Source organism: Echeneis naucrates, chromosome 21 (genome assembly GCF_900963305.1).
Source record: "Echeneis naucrates chromosome 21, fEcheNa1.1, whole genome shotgun sequence".
Lineage (NCBI taxonomy): Eukaryota > Metazoa > Chordata > Actinopteri > Carangiformes > Echeneidae > Echeneis > Echeneis naucrates.
The window spans coordinates 978460-998637 of NC_042531.1; the positions used below are offsets into that span (position 1 = coordinate 978460).

A 20178-nucleotide genomic window follows, 5' to 3' on the forward strand; every position below is an offset into this window, starting at 1 on the left:
TAAACACAAAACAGCTAATTTTAAAGATGGAAAAAGTTTTAATATTTGAATATCATAAAGAAGACATTTTAAAACACCCAAATCAGAAAATACAGGTTCCTTACATCTTTTTTCTTGTTTCAGGTTTTTGTTTCGACGACAGAAAAGTGACATTTTCCGTCTTTTCTTCAGACGCTTGACGAATCCGGTCGCGTTTCGATGACGCCAAGATGTAAAAGTTTGGTGCGTTCAAGTTACACGTTAATAAACAAATAGAAACCTTCAAATAACACACCATTTCTATCGATTTGAAATATAATTGTGACATAAATACGCAAATTTATAAAAAAAAAAATAAAAAAATAAAAAAATAAAGCATTTCATAAATAATATTCGACAAAAACCCAAACCTGTTGTGTGAATGAACAAATAACTTAATAACTTCATGTGTCAACCCTTTGAGTAAGCATTCGGAAAGTTGACATGTATTGTGTTTTGTCATGTATTATATGTTTAATAAAATGTGTAATAAAATCATAGATCATTACATTTTAATATCATTGTTTAAAGTAAATCCGAAAATATATTCTTTAATAATTGTGGTGGGAACACGATTCAAGGAACGCCGCTTCAGAGTGACGAAATCTACATGCGCCGAAAGGCGGCCGCGTAAGCCGCGGTGGCTTTCGGGTTTCCAGTCAGCTTGTCCTATAAGCTGCCTTGAACTCTGGAAATAAACACAGACGGACTGAAATATCCGAGTTCAGGGGAATTTACTCCAACTAGTGGGATGGTATCAGTTAGCATTTAGCTCCAGTGAGATCGTCTTTTCATTAAAAGTAGGTTTGGGTGACGGCTCAGTTAGCTTCGCTAGCCGCGTTAGCCAGCTAGCCGGCCGTCGCTTGGCGTCATTTCCTGCTTTTGAAAATCGCGGCCGGAGTCCAACGAAGCAGAGATGGAGCTATCGGGTAACCACAATTTTAATAAGACTTTTGTTGCTGATTTATCCCATGTTGGTATTTTCATCTTTATTTTTCTGCTGCAACTGTTAGCCTGTTGTGCATTCCTGAAAGATCTTTTTCAGTAAATCGGTCAAATCCGTAACTACAGTACCCCAATTAAAGTTTAACTAACCTTACTGTTATTGTTATTAATAGTGGAAATGATCATATACAACCTAGAGGTGCTGACACCAATGTGACATAAATATCAATAAAATCGTGAATTTGGAAAAGATTGTAGGTGTTACAGATTATGCTTTATCTTTTATACCGTGGTCAGTATGATTGTGAAACAGATATTGAATTACATCCTGTAGTTGTTTAATAGGTAATAAGTTGATAAAACAATAAACTGGAAGCCTCTTTGACAGTGGGAAATGAACCGATGAGCCTGGGCTCCCCCACCTCTCCTAAACCGACCCCTGGGGCTCAGTTTCTGCCTGGCTTTTTGATGGGCGACCTCCCCGCTCCACCCACCCCACAGCCACGCTCCTTCGGCCTGTCCGTGCCCATGATGGAGAGCCCAGGTACGCCCCGAGGTCAGCCCAAAGACCACACACTGCACATCAGATAATTATGTTTTTCTGTAGATTTGTCAGTTTTTCTGGTTTATATTTTAGGAGGTGGACGCAGAGGGTTAGCAGTAAGCTCTGCCTCTCATCCTGTTGTTCCCACACCCAAGGATAAAAAGTGGAGCCCCACCTGTCCGCAGCATCCATCATGACATGATGGCTGTAGGAACACCCCTGAATGCACACAGGCAGGTTAGTCAGCTCCTGTCTCTATTTCCAGAGGAGTCCTCGTCTGTCAGCAGCTGCAGGAGATGGTACTCCATGAGAGGAGAGATATTTGGGAAGGCTTGATCACAATTAGATTATTATGCAACACACAGATAGTCCCTTCAGAAATCAAGTTGTAAATTCATTTTTTATATCTCTGTCTCTCTCATTTATCAGTCCCTTCCCGGTTATGCAGTCTCCTCTGTCTGCACGTCAGGCAGCAACTCCAGGAACAGGTAAACACTGATACTATTATCTTTATGATTAACAATATTTTATTTTTTTATGTTTATGTCAATATCATTTCACTGTCACTGCCAGACAATACTGTATCGATAGTCTGTGTTGGACTTGAGCTTTGAGTTCAGTAGTAAACACATTTTTGACAGTGACATCAAAAACTGATCATTTAATAAAGGAGAATATGTGGCCAAAGCAGTTGTAATGAATTATACAGATATACTAATAAAGTGGCCACTGGGTGTCTCTCTCTGTCTCTCCCCCATACCTGGTCTGTGTCTCCCAGGCATGCAGCAGGTGTGTCTGTCTCACGGCTCAGGTGGATCCCTTCTACAGTCAGGGAGAGTCTTTGTCATCTGATGATCAGCTGGACCAGACCTGGGTCACCGTGTTTGGGTATTTTGATTTTACAGTAAGTCACAACACTGACCAAGTGCCAAACAGAGAGTCTAACTGTGTGTGTGTGTGTGTGTGTGTGTGTGTGTGTGTGTGTGTGTGTTAGTTTCCCTCCAGCTTCGGCCTCCTACATCCTGCTGCAGTTCGCTCAGTATGGAAACATCCTCAAACACACGGTGAGGCACCCACGCATGCTGACAGACTTTGGTGTTATGAACTCTGACTTTATCCATCTGTCACTTGGTTTAGTTGCACAGATAAAAGTCAGATCTGATCACATGAACAGAAACTGGTGATGACGCTTTCTTCCCTCTCCTGTGTTTTGGACACACAGTAATGGTGCACTGACTGTGATCAATAAAGTCATGGCTCTTTGGTCACTTAGACAGAAACACAACATTACAAAGGAGATTTTAACTAGTATGCTCACCACACATTGAGAAACAGCTCTTAAGCAGACGTTCAGAACCTCATGTCAGATAACTCGGCTATCACTTTGATGTCGGAAGCACAGCAGAGTTTTGCTGATATCTGCATACAGCACTAGAGAGCCTAAATTTGACAGAACAGGTGCAGCCCACTGGACACAATCTGGTCATGTTTATCGTCCTTGGGGTCCATGTGGGAATTACTACTGCTGTGACTGCTGCATCATGTGACACAAAAAGAAAGAAGTGATCTTCCTGATCAGAAGAAAAAAATAGAGCCAACAGGTTGGTACAAAGAACTCAGGTGTACTGATGGTGTATTGATGATGTATTGACAGATGGGCGTCTCCTGGTAATTGGATGCACCTTCAGTATCAGTCCAGGCTTCAGGCCAGGAAAGCTCTGTCCAAGGATGGAAAGGTGTTTGGTGACGCCATCATGGTGGGAGTGAAACCCTGTATAGATAAGGTTGAGTGCCTGTTTACTGCTGTCGGGCGACACTGCAGTCTGATTTGAGGATCACTGGTGTCATTTCTTTCCCTCTCAGAGTGTGATGGACAGCAGTGATGTCGTCTCCTCTCCCCTCTCCAACTCCTTCTCCACCTCTGCCCTCCCCTCCACCCCTCGCTCGGCCATCAGGCCGCTCAGCGCCACCTACAGGAGCTCCAGCAGTGACTACCAGGTGGGTGACCTTTGACGTCAGGATTACTCTGTGTCTACTTGAACATGGTGCTCAATGTGTGGCCATCTTCAGGTGGTTTCAGACAGACAGACGCCCAGGAAGGATGACAGCTTTGTCTCCAAAGCAATGGAGTACATGTTTGGCTGGTGACATAATGCAATGCATCATGGGATACCTGCAGCCTTGGACAATAGAATCAATAGATGAACAGACTCACTACACTGGTGTGTGTGATTGTGTGTGTGCACTGTTGTGGAGGATGTTTCTTTCTTCTCTTATTTTATACTCTATTTTTTTACTGTCGCTCTCTCTCTCAATAAACTGTCTGATTTAAATTCAATAAAAGATGGAGTTTTATTCAGCGGTCGTACCCTGACAGTCATTAGATCGAATGAAGTCCAAGTCCAAGTTTATCAACAGTTTTTGTCTAAGGGGCCTCAGTAAACATCAGCAGCTCTGATTGGTGCTGAGATCAAGATTCAGTTTAGACCAGGACCCCAATGGCTTGTGAACGGGTCCCTTTTTATAGCTAATACAGGAAAGAATCAAGTGCATGCTCTTATAACTTTATACTGTACTTGGACTTGTCATGAAACTGACTCAAATCCAAAGTTGAATTGCTGCTCAACGTTGTAAGGTTTAATTTAGTCCAACAGATGGAGCCAAAAGTCCAAACCTCAAGTCTGCGGCCAAGAGTTCACATCAAAGATATTTGAAATGTAGTTGTGAAAGAATATCTTTACACGCATGTTCAGTTAAACATGTAATGAATGTAAGAGCTTTATGTAATTAGTCCACACCTTCTTTTACAGTTTTCTTTCCAGTTGAGCAACATTTTTAGAGCAGGGAGGTGCACGTTGAGCCTTTTTAAGCAAAATAAATAACCAGTGGATGACTAATCTTTAATAAATGTTAATACACGACGGATGTGGCGAAGGTGTTAGTAAGAAACACACAAACAGCAAATAGATTCGTCTTTATACATGTACACATAGCCATGTCAATGTGGAAAAATACAAGATATACATCAATATAAATCTAAAGTACTTCAGCTTGATTTATTGATTATTAATAACTGTGTACATTTCTTTAATGCTGAAGCTTATAACTCAATCAAATACAGCTCAGGTGTAAATAAAGTTATTTCATGCAGTAATATACTGACTTAATTGCTCACACTTTGTTGTTAATCTGAATCTGCAAAGTAGCCAAGGTTGATAACATGGCTGTAGAGGAGTCAGAGGGACAACATATTTCCTGAAATGTGCTGGTGTGGATGTATGAATAGAAAATAGAGGAAATACTCAAGTACTTTCAGACAGCTCTTAATGTCATCTAGTTTCCATTACTGCCAAAGGCTGAAACTAGTTTTATAAATAATGATTCTGGTTTCAGTTAAAGTATAAATAGCATAAGAGTCCAGATGTCCTTGTAAACAAACACTCGGAACATAATTAAATTGGGGTGAGGAGGTATGTCTGAGAGACAGACTAAAGAGGGGAGTTTCTGGACATCAGCCTCACTGTTGTGAGTCATTTCAGAAATCTCTCACCAGCTGACCTTTCTCCCAGTAACCAATTACCTCTGCTTTACCTGATCCCAGCAACATATGCCCCCCGCCTGCACTCTGCTGCTGCAGCATACAGCAGGGGATAAGTGACGAGAGCAGGCCTCAGAGGCCAGACTGTACTGAGCGCCGAATCACCCGGCTACAGATGGGATAGAGTGGTTGGGTGGGGGTGGGGAAGGCTTTGGTTTAGCTTATGTTTGACCCTCCTGAACCGATAGACATTCGAAACCATGTGATGTGTACCAAAAGATGTATATGTCCCATTTTGAGCAATATGCAGAAACTATTTATGTTTGTAAAAATCTATATTATACATCTGCAGTTTTTAGGCTCTGATGTGGTCTGCATCTTTGGTTTGGACGGACAGAGAGGCAATGAATCCCTGGACACAGACGTGTTCAGTAAAAGGCTTCCCACTACTTCCCTTTATGAGAAGGAAACAGAAAATGGAAGGGACGAAAAATGACCACAACAGTTGTTTTACAAAGTGGATCACTTTGTAAACCATTTGCATTGCATATCCTTGGTAATTTCTTTTGTACTCTTCTTGTGTCTCTAACCTCTTTATTTCCTTTGGCATCTCCATGTAGTCATTTCGTTATTATATTGAATACGTAATTATATAATCTTTATTTCTTTTTTTACTTTAGCTTGTCTCTGTCATGAATTGTGCCATCTCTACAGCTCTTTGGCACATCTTTCAGATTATTTTCTGTTTTATTGCCTTGGGTTTTGTCCTGCTTCGGTCACAAACTCTACATGACTGCACATTCTTGTGATTCTACACCTGAGCTTGCGGCTCCTGGTTCTTTAAAAACACGCAGTACGAACACAACTTTTAATAATCAGCATCGTGTTTCTGCTTCTTCTCCATGATGGCGAAACCAATCGGAGAGGAGCGGAAGCATCGCGATACTGCGCGGCGGCTTCCCCCTCCTCCTCCGGTCAGAGAAGCGTTATCTCGCGGTAGCTGAGCGGTCGGAGTCAGTCCAGCACGGTGAAGCCAACAGCTCCTCAGCTCCGACAGCCATCACCTCAGCGTTCTATTTATACACAAACTCTTCTAATTTTATTATTTAACGTTAACCCGTCTCGCTGACTTAACGTGTTTTACACCGTTGGCTCAGGTTTGTGAGTTTCGTTCAGAAGAACAAGGCTAAGTCAAACGGAACCAGATTAGCCGGCCGTGCTAACAAAGAACCCCGTTCTCCTCAGAGATAATCCCACCGCGCTGTTTAGTTATGAGTCATGTGGTCATCGATAATCCACACGGTCTAGATCAGCAGGTAAGTGTTTCACATCGTTTTGTTTTGTCTAATAGAAGTGTTATTTTTCCATTACGCACTTGTAGTTTCGTCGTTTTTGCTGGGGAAGGAAAGGGGGGGGGGGGGGGGGGGGGGGGGTGCTGTTGCTAGCCGGGAGCTAAGCTAAGCTAACGCTGCGGCTGTTAAAATGGAGTCGGTGGATGTGATGGCGGAGTTCGTCGCTACGTCGAGCCGAATACTTATATTAATTATATTTGGCTTAAAAAAACTGAGAAGTAAACCACGCTGGCGGATTCCTGTGGGGGGTTCAATCCAGTTAATGGCCGCTTTGCGGGTGGGGGGTTTGCCAGGTAACGAAGGTTTACGACCCGGCCGGTATCCTGCGTTAGCCCGGCTAACGTGCGGCCTGCTCGGCCTGAAACGTGGCGCAGGAGGAAATGTTGGCACCGTTTAGACACTGTTGACGTTTCTGTAATTTAAAACCCTCCAACGCAGCACTGATTTATTAATGCCCAGCCCTTTTATCATCAGCGGATATCACCGTAAATTTTAGGTCTTTTTTCCTCTGTCGGCGTGTTTCTCTGAAATGGTTGTGCCATGTCTGTTAAATTATAATGGGGTAATTTAAGGAGAACCTAAATGTCGAATTAACCCTTTGGGGTAAATACCATAAACCCGATGTCTGTCCGGGAGGTTGGAACTGTCCATTATTTTCAGCCAATTTTCAGTGATTGTTCTGATGGGATGATGAAAATGCCCGTTTCCTTCTTAGTTAATGTGATAATTACACCAAAGGTCATAGCTAACTTCAATAAACCAAGTGGCTGTTTTCCAAACTAACAAATGTTGCGTCTCTTTGTTTTAAATATTCAAAATGAGGACTTCAACCCCAAATTGCTTTAAGTTGAACTGGACAAAATTTGTTTACTTGGTCAACCATCCGAACTCAAATGGTGTTAATAAACTTGAACCAGTAAATACTTCATGAACTGTTCTTTTGATTTCAGAAACAAAATTTTTATAAACGACACTGTTTTTTTTGTTGTGGCAATACAGCTATACTTGTGACTACAGTCCAAAGTGTGTTTCATCCTTATGTGTCGTAGTCCCATGGTGTTGAGTACTCCTGACTCCAACCAAACGTCTTTTCTCTTTTTTTTTCTCCAGCTTGCTGCCCTAGACTTGAACTCTGACGGACAAGGCGGAGGAACTGGCAGTAAGTGATAAAGAGAAAGTTCAACTTGTGAATAAAGACTAAACCATATGAAATAGTTTTATAATTTGGTGGTTTTGTGTTGACCCCATTCAGATTAATCGTTTACAACCTCTGTTCTGTGCTTGTTGTAGCGATAGGCAGACTGAGAAGCATCAGTGTATTGTGCGTTTGGCTGTATGTGGTGGTGTGTGACATGAGTTTTCTTCCTCTCTACCCAGGGCGTTACATTCCACCTCACTTGAGGAACAAAGATGCTTCCAAAAATGGTGAGTTCAGGTGAACAGGCACCCACCGAGCCACAGTCAAACCATCAACACAGGTCTGACATGTGGCGTGCTTGATGTTAAAGCCCATCAGAGCATGGTAAAAGCAAGCACAGTTGAGAAAAGTTCGTGAGGCGTTAACCAGACAATTATTTCTGGTACTGCTGCACTTATGAGCTGAGGAGTCTCATTCTTAAAATGTGTACAGAACAAGGAGAGAGAAAGCCATAACAAATGGGCTTTCTGTGTCTAAAAACATTGTTTTGGAATCGATGAAATAAGGCAAGTGGTACTGCAAAATGGCCATATAAGAATGGGTCAAATTTCAAAACTGAACAACCCAGTTTCACTTTTAAGAAACTGGTTTCTTAGGAAATCTTTTCCTGGTGCAATGTCTCACATGTGAAAAAGGAGTGCTAGCTATCGACTGCTCTGATTAAAGGGAAATGTGGAGAACTGGTCTTTTTTTTTTTTTTTTTTTTTTTTTTAAATCAGTGTTGACAGTTATCTGGTAGTTCTAAGTTTGTTTGTTTTTTTTGTTTTTTTTTTTTGTTTTTTTTCTACTTGTTTGGCCTCTTAAAGGCTTTAAATCAAGACATGTTATACCTGACATTGTCTGGTAATTTTGTATTAAAAAAAGTTGGAAACATGGTTTTGTGTCATTGCACACTTGACGTTTTTTCTCGTTTTACTGTTTTCTTGTTCCACAGCAGGAAATGCTTATTCCGCTGGTAGACAGTGCGGTTATTCAGTGGCACCAGTAAATCTCTGTAAGTCCCTTCTGTCTGCTTTCGCTGAGGGCAACCTGCATTACCAGATGCATGAAATAGCCATTTTTACACACCAGCAAAGCCAGTGTGAAGGCAAGAGGGTTAGGGCAGACTTCGACACATGCACAGTATAATTCAATGATGGGCACGTGATAATTGATGTGCTTCTCTCTGCTGAGATGCTTTCAGATAGTGAGAAATAATTTTTATAGTTAAAGGGCACTTAGATGCAACATTAAAGCCGAAAGTTTGTTCTCTACTGCTGTGAGTAGCGTTTTTTTTTTTTTTTACATTTAGTGAAGCACACAATAGCTTCATTAAAATGATCTTTTTACTCACTGCTTGTTCATGCCCATATTTCACCTGCACTGTCCCCAAAGTTTCTCCTAAGCAGTGCCCACAACCATGGCAGGCAGAATGTCAGCAAAGAGACAGAAATAACTATACTTCAGGATGGGATGACTGTAAGATTGGTAACTATTAGTATAAAGTCCCATAAAGCCCAACACTTATAAAAGCATGAGGCAGTAATCATGGGTGAGTCTTTTTATAGCTTGCTTCCCTACCTTTGCTCAGGTTACCCAAGACTGGCCTCTCAAGAGCTTGCCTTTTTACCATGCCTTTCAGTGGGGGTTGGCGAAACAGATGTGGTATACCTTGACCTCTACCTGCATGCCATGCCATCTACGTGTTGGCAGAGTTTCATAGTGTACATAGCTGAACACTGGGCCTTAATCATGCGCCCTTGGTCACTTAGTCAAATGCAGCCCAAACTCTTGACCTAACATGTTTGTCACACGCTTGCCAGTAAGTTGCTTATGATGCATGGTGACGGTTGCCTTAGAGAATCTGCACTGCATCACTAGTGTGACTCTCTACTAATATACATTATCTGTGAAACTTCCTTCTAAGACCTGTTCACATATTGTGTTGTCCAGCAATTTGGATCCCATATAACATCACAGCCATGAAATCAAGCTGGGCCTTTGTGGAGCTGAGTCCATGGTGACACTGCCTTCTAATGAGCAACAGAACCAGTTCTTCTTTCAAGTTCTTTATTGACCTTGTGTCCTTTGTGTCTGCCTGTGACATTAAGTGGGATTAATGAACACTACTGAGTGTATACAGGCTTCTCCTGGCAACTGACTGCTGTTCTCATTACTTGGAGCATTCGGCAGAGGAAGATATCCCCGTGTACACTCACCCCCACCCCCAACTTAATGTAAAGGAACCGTTCTTTGATGCAGTCAGCTTATCATAGCATTTATATCCTTGCAGCATGTGGTCTTTGAAGTTGAGCAGGTTTGAGTTTCTGCACAGGTGTCTGTTATAGAGTCAGTTTGCTGTCTGCAGTTTGGCAGACCTTGTGGCATGATCTGGAAAGGGTGCATCAGGACTTAACTATGAGACACCAGTCTCCCCTTACCTTCTGTGGAGTTTCTGTTACTTCCTATATTTAAACATCTCAACTTTAATACTTCAGACTTTATCACTGAAATGTTTTTTTACTACAGCGTTTTACATATTTTTAATAACCACCCTTTGGCATAGATGGAGCTTGCATCTTTTTAGTACTAGTTGAGTCTTGTTTGGTGGTTGGACTTGAACTGTGGCGTCTGCATTGCTGTCTCTGATGGTTAGTCACCTGCATGGTGTGCCCTGCCATGCCCTGCAGAGGGCACGCACATCATTTTTGTCTGATAAGAGTCTGAGTGACTAAATTCTTCCACAAATCTCCCTGGCTTTCTGTAGGTAATTTTAAATGGCACCAAACTTTTTTTTTTTTTTTTTTTTTAATGGAGGTAAAACTTTAGGAAGCAACATTGGATTTGGGAAGGAGGACTAAACATCTTGATTTGGAAATAATTTCCCTCTTTGGTTGTCAGGCAGGTTGTCCGAGTTTCTAATGACTCACTGAACTGAGCAAAGTCCTCATCTTGTCGCCATGGGACAGAGTACGTTTGTTTATAAAACACTGGGCTGTGTGTTTGCACTGCCTGATACTTCAGAATTATTTACTCAGATTATATCGCAGACAAAAACCTTTGGACATCCTTTACTTGTCCAAGTTGTGGTCTGGTTTGCAGCACATAGATCAGCGTGGGCCTGTGTGAAGCATTCCAAGGTTGTTCCTTGTGCTGAAGCGGGGCACTGTGGTGGATCCAAGATCCGCACCACAGAACTAGCCTCTTTGTCCAAACCAGTTCTCGGTCAATTGTAATCTGAGACAAGATCTGTGCAGCCGGTCTGCCCCTGTTTTAGAAAGCCTCGGCTGCTTGATGACCCTCAACGTGCTAGCACTAACTGGTCGAATGTCCCCCGCCCCCTCCACCAGCCTCATCCTGCACTGATAACAGTGTGACCAACGATGGAACGATGACACAGCCAGTGTCCAAAGCTGGGCAGATCGTTGTGGTAAATGTCCCATACAAGCATAGACAGGGATCAGTGGGTGTTTTGGTTCAGAGAAGTCCTTAGTAAAGCACTTTCTTTTTAAATCAACAAATCATAATTATTCTAGAATGCTTTGATTTCTTTACATCTATTCTTTTGAACGATGTAGAAATTGCTTCATTTCCTCCCCACTTGGCAAATTAACTTGACCCATGACACAACTTAAGTTGCAGCATTTTCCTGACTAGAGTTCAAGCTCTCAGCCCAGGTCCTAGTGTATTATGCAGTTGCTTGTACTCCCACCTGTTAGTAAGTTAGGTTTGAACCTAGGTCTGCATCTGCAGAGACTTAGAGGGACCGTTAGCAGAGCCAAATTAGAAAATGCTTACTGACACTGATAATGTGCAGCGTTGGGTGTCTCCTCAAAGCGTCTTAGTCTGGGTTTTCTCTTGTCTCTCCTGAAGATTCACCTGGATGGGACGGCGGACGCAGCAATGGATTTGTGAATGGTTACCATGACAACCGCTCCAACGGGGCTTTGGAGGCGTGGACCCCCTCGCAATGATAGAGGTGGGCGCGGTGCCATACCGCGGTAACAGGGGTGGAGGCTCGTTTAATCAACATTACAAAATGCAGGTGGGGAAATCCTGTTGTGCCTTAATGTCTCAGTGTAGCTGTAGTTTAGTGGTGACAGCGTAGCTTTAGCTCAACCCTCCCCCCACCCTTTCATACAGTTATATCAGAGTCCTCTCTACTGCAGAAGTTACTGGGTTTTAATTTACAAATTACTTGTTGATTATTAGCTTGATGGCAAAAGGAAAATGGAGTGTTGCGCATTTGGTAAGAAAGTGATGGCGATCTCAAAACTGATTTGGGGGAAAATATCTCATATCTTCGCTAACAGTTCTTATCTGTTCATTACAGCTTTTGGCAGTTATGACAACAAAGATGGCGGCTGGGGAGGGGCTCCCAGGGATGCTGCCTACAACAGCTTTGGAGGCCGATCTGATAGATCCAAGTCAGCTTTCTTCAACGACCGCGGGGCAGGCTCAAGGGGAAGGTGTGTATCATTTTAATGCATAGTATCAACAATAGGTTTTGCCTTAACTGTTATACCTGTGAAATTTCATTAGAAGCCTTAAATGTGATTGTTGTCTTGTATCATTTTCCCCTATTGTCAAGCCTAACAGGCTTCGTGCAGCAGAGATTAGAAAAGCTGTTATGTTGTACAAGATTAATTCTTAGCTTTCAACAGCTATTTCAAACATCCTGATATCTGCATGGCCAAGTTTGCCCCTCTTTGTTTCTGCCTGTTGAGAAATGAAAAGGTCTTTAAAGCCTCATGTTCTTCAGATATGAGCGAGGGGGCTTCTCTGGAGGAAACAGCCGCTGGGTGGAGGACTCCAGAGATGAGGATTGGTCCAAGCCCACTGCTCCAAATGAGCGCCTGGAACAGTAAGACAGATTCTGATCTCTGGAGCCGCTAACAGCCATCTGGTATCCTAATGAGGTCTAAACTTTGCATCCCTCTTTATTTTCCAGTGAGCTTTTCTCTGGAAGCAACACTGGGATAAACTTTGAGAAATATGATGATATCCCTGTGGAGGCTACTGGAAGCAATTGCCCACCACACATTGAAAGTGTAAGTCTACACTCTGACATTTTCTGAATGTTACGGTCAGTTAAGATATCAAAGCATTGACAGAGCAGTCTGTTTTCTCTGTAGTTCCATGATGTAGACATGGGAGAGATTATCATGGGGAACATCAACCTGAGTCGCTATACTCGTCCCACCCCAGTCCAGAAGCATGCCATCCCCATCATCAAGTCCAAGAGAGATCTCATGGCATGTGCCCAGACTGGTGAGTCTTTGGTCTCTTTTTCTTTTTTTTTCCTCCCCTCATCTTGAGCTCCTGAAAAATAGAAAACAGGTCCTTGTTTACTTTGGATCCATGGTCCCAAGACCTCAGCGTTCAGATAGTGTGATCTCTGCTTGTGTTCAGCTCTGGTAAGACTGCTGCCTTCTTGCTGGCCAGTGCTCAGTCAGATCTACACTGAAGGGCCAGGAGATGCTCTGCAGGCTGCAAGAATAAAACGCCAGTACTGGAGAGTCACAGTAATTCAACATATCCAGCTTTGTTTTGACTTGATCCTGAAACATTCAACATTAACTGATCCACAGGAGAACGGAAGGTATGGCCGACGCAAGCAGTATCCCATCTCCCTGGGTGCTGGCTCCGACCAGAGAACTGGCCCTGCAGATCTACGATGAGGCGAGGAAGGGGAGCTCCATTGAGCAGACAGCCGGCCACAACTAACTTCTAACCTTTCATCAACGAATTTGCAGCTTGAAACTTGATCTGATTCAATTTGCTCTTCCTTCGTCTCTAGTTTGCTTATCGCCTCGTGTGCGTCCCTGCGTGGTGATATGGGGAGGAGCGACATTGGTCAGCAAATCAGGGACTTGGAGAGAGGGCTGCCACCCTGCTAGTGTGCCCACCTGGACGTCTGGTTGACATGATGGGAGAGGGGCAAGATTGGTCTGGACTACTGCAGTCAGTATAACACAGGGACTAACTGGTTGCCTTAATTTTGTCATTGTGAAATTTGATTGGGATTTTCTGGCAATTGATTAATCAATTTAATGTCTGCAGCTACTTGGTTCATGTGATGAGGCCTGGACCGGATGTGGACAGGGTTTTTCGAGCCACAGATCAGACGCATTGTTGAGCAAGACACGATGCCACCTAAAGGCATTCGGCAGACCATGATGTTCAGTGCCACCTTCCCCAAGGAGATCCAGGTAACGCCACAGAAAGGTTTTCTGGATAGCAGCACTTGAAGTAAATGAAGGGTGAAATCTGTCACCATTAGGGCTTGTCTCTTTTTCGCACCTTACTGCTTCCCCTTTTAAACCATCACTCTGGTTTCTTTGCTTAGATCCTGGCTCGGGATTTCCTGATGACTACATTTTCCTGGCAGTGGGACGGGTGTTGGTTCCACTTCAGAGATATCACCCAGAAGGTTGTCTGGTGGAGGAGACCGACAAGAGGTCCTTCCTCCTCGACCCTGCTGAAGCCACAGTGAGAAACGAAAAATGAAACGTTTGGTTTTCCTTTTTCCCTCCCATCAATGTCACATTGAACTCTTAACACATCATCCTGTTTGTCAGTCATATCAAGCTAATATTGACTTTGCTGCATCTCTGCAACAAATGTTTGCTATAGACAGATGTGGTGAAAGCTAAACTGCGGGGGTGAGCAGGGACTGATCAATTGCCGTGTTTTTGTTAGAGGGGTCTGCTTCTTCATGATACTCTAAAGCTGTGAAAGTTGTTGACTGACCAGCCTCACTTTTATTGGCCGGTTTTTTTTATCTTAGTTATTCCGAGTGAGGTTCAGGAAAATGTGACAAGCCCCCAGAGAAACCAGGTAAGTTATGGATATTACCACAACTTCACTCTGACCCACAAGCCAGAAACATCACATCCCACAGCTCATCCTGTACCCTCCCCAACCCCCCCCCCTGCTTGACATGCTGCCTCAGTTCTGTTATTTTTTCCTTTTCAATACGAGCCTTTAGGAACAACTTGTGCCTTGCACCATGTAGACCAAGTGGAAGGAGTTTTAATTATAGAAGAGCCGACTTCCTGGAGTCAGCTGGCTGTGACAGCACCGACCTGTTCACTTTCTGTAGATTTTAGGTCATTTTAAACTGTCTCTAGGGCCTTAGTCTTATATTGAAGTGCCGTGTTTAGTAACTTCACTTTGCCTCAGCAGTCGCTGCAGTAACTGGTGCTGCTGTTTCTACAAAAGGCAACAAGTGTCGTATGTCACAGACGGCCTCACTAATGGGCACAATTGGCAATTTCAACCAAGACAAAGAGGCTTGGGGAGGGAGAGTGGGAGTAGATGGCCTGTGAGCACGAATCATTTTACTTTAAAGAACTCGCAGGTTACATATTTAAGGAGAGGATGGAGCTTTGCGGATGTAGTTTTGTTTTTCTTGGCTTGTGCCAGGTTGTTTTGGCTGAACCAATACAGGATTGGCTGCAAATGAGGTGAATGTGGATGTCTGTCCCAGGCCGTCAAGCCATTTTTATCCAGACATTTTCATCCAGTGGCATTAAACATCAGTATTAGTCCTGGAAGTTAGAGTATCTCTTAGTCCTGTCCTGGAAAAAACCTGAAGCTGAGGTTGGCAGCAAATTGTGACGCTTTTTATGCAGCCCCTGTCTCAATCGGAGTTATCATGTTGGTTGTTGATTTTCTTTTTACTTCATAAACTTGCATTGCCGAACTTTTCAGTAGGACGGTTGTAAGTTCTCATCTTCTTTTGGTTAAAATTTCCATCTGTAGCCTTGTTCCCAGCCTAAAAGTTTTTTTTTCCCCACCCTCGTCCTCCTCCTCATGCTCTTCGTCCAGCTTAAGCCCACTAATCTCACCCTTCTGTATTGCGGTTACACAGGTAAAGACTCATTGACTCTGGTCTTCGTGGAGACCAAGAAGGAGCTGACGCTTTGGAGGACTTCCTTTACCACGAGGCTATGCCTGCACCAGCATCCATGGTGATCGATCGCAGAGAGACAGAGAGGAAGCTCTGCATCAGTTCCGCTCCGGACGCTGTCCCATCTTGGTGGCTACAGCTGTAAGTCATCTATTTGCTGCACTTGCTGTTTTTGTTTTTTTTTAACTCTCGACTGTCTATCCCTGAGCATCCAAGGATATTTTGGTTCTTTCTCAATGCTTTAGATTTACAAAGTATTTAACAATTGGACCTTTTACACAGAAACAAAATTACCTTCAATGATCAAGCAAGAATGGCAATTTAAGACATAGCCAGATGCTCTTGTTTTTTGAGAGCTGGCCTGTAATTGATTCATAAAATGTTCCATATTTTATGTTTACTTTGGGGCTCATCTCTGGACTGAGTTGACTAGTTCTTTCAAGATCAAGATCTTATCTGGGAATGTCTTGATGTGAATTTTGAGTTAACTTGAATATTAGAACAATGGAAGCAACACATTTTTCCTCATGGCTTTGTGGAAACAGTTTCAGTTGGGCCCTGAGCTCCAATGTCCGTTATCAAAACCAGGACATGAGTTCTAGCAGTGGTCCATTTTAGATCTGAATCCAGGTTTGAACTGTTACTGTCTGGCTGAGAAGCAAAGGTACAGAATGGCTGAGTTCGCTTACCGTTTGAAAGCCCTGGAGAGAAACTGGATCACAGCAGATGTGTCTTTGGCTGAGCTGGAGGATTTTTTTTTTTTTTTTTTTATTTTAATTATTTACAGATTTGTTTCTGGAGCAAATTGACTCATAACTAACAAACCAAATGAACATTTGAGGGGATTTTTCTCTCCCTCAATCAGTGTTAATTGTATACACTGGATCTTTAAACAGCCTGTTCTCTTCAGGTGCTGCCAGGGTCTGGACATCTCCAACGTGAAGCATGTCATTAACTTTGATTTGCCCATGACATGGAGGAGTACTTTCACCGTATTGGCCGTACGGACTGTGGGCACCTTGGTATGAACCTTCATTCTGATTCAGTACCTGTTGGGATTACCTGAACTGTTACTATACTGATTCTTGCTCTGTTGTTTGCAGGTCTGGCCACGTCGTTCTTTAACGACAAAAACAGCAACATAACCAAAGACTTGCGGACATTTTGGTGGAGGCCAAGCAGGAGGTTCCCTCCTGGCTTGAGAGGCCTGGCCTACGAGCACCAGCACAAGAGCAGCAACCGTGGACGCTCAAAGAGGTACTCCTGTAAAATGTATGAACATTTGTTTTGCTGCTGAGCCCCCACCTTTGAGTTCGGTCCTCATCTTCAGTATGCTAAACAACCCTCTCACTTATGTAGGTTTCTCTTGGTGGTTTTGGAGCAAGAGACTACCGACAGACGCCCGGCGGCTCTGGAAACTTCAGTGGAAGCCGTACAGGACGTAACACTGGAGGCCACGGAGGAAACCGTGGCTTTGGTGGAGGTGAGGAAATGCTGCCTGTGTGGTTCACTTTATCCACCTAAATCCCCCAAGAACCACCAAACCTTTAGCGTAAAGATCGAAGTAATGTCTCTGGGGCTGGAGGACAAAAGAATCTGACCTTTGACCTTTTCCTTCACAGGAGGATTTGGTGGCAACTTCTATGGCAATGACGGCTACGGAGGAAACTACAGCCACTCTGGTAGTGTGGATTGGTGGGGCAACTAAGTCACCCAAGGAACAGGTTGCCATGCAATACCCAACCCAATGGAAACCACAGTGTTAACTTAAGCCAGACCATAATAAACCCTCCCTGGTGTAGCTTCACTGACACACAGTACATTACCAAGCCCCTGGTTCTCTGCCATTCGTCTTCTCAAAAAGGAAGTGCAGCACGACGCAAAAGGAAGTCACCAGCAACGTGCGACGCACCGGAGACCGCAGAGATTACGCACACCTCAGAGTGAGCATGGATGCTGACATGCATTGTCCGATAGCAACCTCGGGCTTGTTATTGTTTAAAGTATTTTGGTTCTTTTAAAAGACGAGGAAAAGAACCAAATTGAATAACCTGAGGATCATTTGTATGTTAATGTACTGTGCCTTTTGAATTTAAACAGGAAATCTGTGTTTTTCATTTCACCAGATGAATATGGCCAAGAGCTCTAAATTTGTTTTTAGTTATTTTGTTTGGTGGAAAAAATATTAGAAAGGTAAAATAAGCTTGGACTTAATCAAACCTTGGCAAACTCTGGGGTATTGTGGCTCTCGGAGTCATGATTCCATTTGAACTTCAAATTTATTGCAGGAACATCATGTAGCCTTTTCTATGGTCAAACAGCTAATGTCTAATACAAACTTGGCCACTCGCTGAAGCAACCGTACGGTCCCGAGGGACGACGTTACATTTGTTTTCTTTCTTTTTGCTCACTCTATCCTGGACAGGCTCCTTTTATGGATATGGTAGTCTTTAAAATAGCCATTCCTATTGTAATCTTAAGAAACACAGAAGTCATTAAGCTCAGTGCCAACGATCGCTGAGGTTGAAGCAAGAATAATCAATGCTGGAACTTGTTACTCCACATTTTTCAATTGACTTGACAGTGTTACGGCAGCTAGTATGTTACCGAGTGCTAGCTACATTCAGTGGGCGGTGTTTTTGTTTATTTTTACTTGAGACTTTATGGTGCAGGTATGTACAACAATTTAAAACTTTCTTTTTTTTCTGTTTCTCGAAAAATATGTTTCAAAACAAAATAATGCCATGCCATCTTGAAAGTGAAGTTCAAATGGCTGCATAAAGGACCACAGCATCGGGAGGGCAGAGCGTAGTGTTAGTGTTTACCGAAACCGACCGGCAACCACGAGGCCCAGCTGGTATTCTACGCTTGCAAGTGTTTTGTTTTTTGGTCAAGAGGGAAGGACACGTGAACGAGTCGCAGGCTTAACTCAATTACAAACGTTTTCTCTTTTCAGCTGCGTTGGAGGCATGGTCATCTTTAAGAGACAGGCATTTGAATGATCACTGAGGTTTATCAATTTAAACAGCGAGGGGGGGGAGGGGGGCGGAGCCGGGTACAGCAGCACTCCGACCACTGGGGGTGGGGTGGGGGGGGGGGGCAAGGTGTCTTCGGGGTAAAGGTGGATGCAGTTTTCAGTGCACCGCTGTCGTTGATGGCTTTGGTTTCCATTGCTGAGTAGTTTAACTGGAGGTGGCCAAAGACGGTGTGTGTTTGTTTGTGGATGGCGTCCACTTCCTGGATCATTTAAGAACTGTCAGGCCCTCTGGGAGTTTCTCTGCTCAGACGTGTATTTAAATAATAAATCTGCGGCTTCACAAAGCCAGCGCAGGCTTTTCCTCTCAGAGAGGAGCGGCCAACGAGAAGAGGAGACACGGGGGCGTTCACCTCAAAAATTAAACGCTCCCAATTTTTCTCATCGGGTGTGTTGTGCCTTTGAAACCTTTTATAAGAAATTGAACTAAAAGCGGATGCACTGGCAGTGTTGAGAACTTGAGATTGAATGGTGCTACTTGATTTAGGTGTGTAGGCCCTTGTACGTTATGCCCATCAAGTTTTACAAAAGTTCTTTTATCGCACATCTAGAGTTTTATATAGATGTCTTGACTATGTGTCCTTAAGCTTCCAAATATTGTGTGTGAGGAGATTGTGGAAAAACGCAGCTTGTTTACAAAGGGGAAGGGTTCTCAACGTTTAAACCAGGATTTATTTGGGACCAGGGGATTTAGCAGTTTGGGGGAATTTAGCCATTTGCACAGATTTCTAGATTCTACTTTTGCTGCTAGTTTTGTGTAATTTATTAAGCATTTTTGACAAATATTTATTTTTGTAAGCCTCAAAGTGATTCTTTGAAAGTTTCAGAAACTTGACCAAAAGACAGTACAAAAAACACTGGCACTTGAATGTTGAATGTCACCTGTATGCGTGAAATTTATATATTTCGGGGTAGCGTGAGCTTTTTAATGTTTAAGATACATTGGACTCAGTAAATAATATCCACAGCTGTTTCGGGGCCTTCTCAGGGCCGGTCATTATCAGATTATACTAATTGGTCAACAAAATTTGAAATGGAATAGAACAAACATGCCAAGGTTTGGAATAAAGCTGTCAAAAGAGCAAATAAATTTCCTAAAGCATATCGATGCACAAGTGTTCAGATTCTCCAATTTGGACCTCTTTAACGTGACCTGATTATTTTTCTCCAGTCGATGTCTGGCACATGGCAATCCTTAAAGAAACAAACATGTGGTTTATTCTCATTGTATTTCATATATGAAGCCTCTGGTGTTCTCCTGGAACGTGGACCAGGTCTGACACTGGGGAAGGAACAGGAAGTCTGCGCCTGTGGCGTTGGCGGCAGATGGCACGGCAGGACTTGTTCCACGTTCTCCTGAGAACCCCAGAGCTCTTTAGATACTTAGACTTTGCTTTCTGTAATAGCTTATAGGCTCCTGCACTGCATGGGAAATACTCTGCTGTGCAAATGTATGATTTTACCAAAATAAAATGTTTTGAATGCAACAGTACTTGGAAAAATCAAGCATGTTTACTGTAGTTGTGAAGAGAAGATGTGTAGCAACCCGGCCATCACCCTGAGAGGGTGCAGATAGATGGGCCGCAACGTTCAATTTGGTAGATTGGAAAGGCTGTTTCTTTTTGACAAACTAAAGATTTAATTTGTAAATTCAA

The 20178-nt window shown here is 43.1% G+C and overlaps 2 protein-coding genes across 2 annotated transcripts; both read left to right on the forward strand.

The window, feature by feature from the left end:
* Positions 1-640: 640 nt before the first annotated feature.
* On the forward strand, positions 641-3840 carry nup35 (nucleoporin 35). Its single transcript, XM_029529940.1, is given in 11 exon segments — positions 641-947; positions 1352-1519; positions 1601-1665; positions 1667-1758; positions 1937-1995; positions 2286-2308; positions 2310-2395; positions 2502-2576; positions 3162-3291; positions 3371-3505; positions 3578-3840. Coding segments are annotated over 11 exon segments (924 nt in total). The 5' UTR covers positions 641-934; the 3' UTR covers positions 3656-3840.
* Positions 3841-6052: 2212 nt separating this feature from the next.
* On the forward strand, positions 6053-20178 carry ddx3xa (DEAD-box helicase 3 X-linked a). Its single transcript, XM_029529938.1, is given in 30 exon segments — positions 6053-6361; positions 7508-7556; positions 7775-7822; positions 11908-12043; positions 12337-12438; positions 12526-12625; positions 12710-12849; positions 12987-13014; positions 13016-13070; positions 13164-13210; positions 13212-13269; positions 13375-13409; positions 13412-13459; positions 13462-13506; positions 13508-13538; positions 13659-13786; positions 13924-13939; positions 13942-14051; positions 15435-15486; positions 15489-15521; positions 15524-15634; positions 16146-16153; positions 16410-16455; positions 16458-16511; positions 16593-16643; positions 16646-16692; positions 16694-16746; positions 16802-16805; positions 16849-16972; positions 17112-20178. Coding segments are annotated over 30 exon segments (1890 nt in total). The 5' UTR covers positions 6053-6316; the 3' UTR covers positions 17198-20178.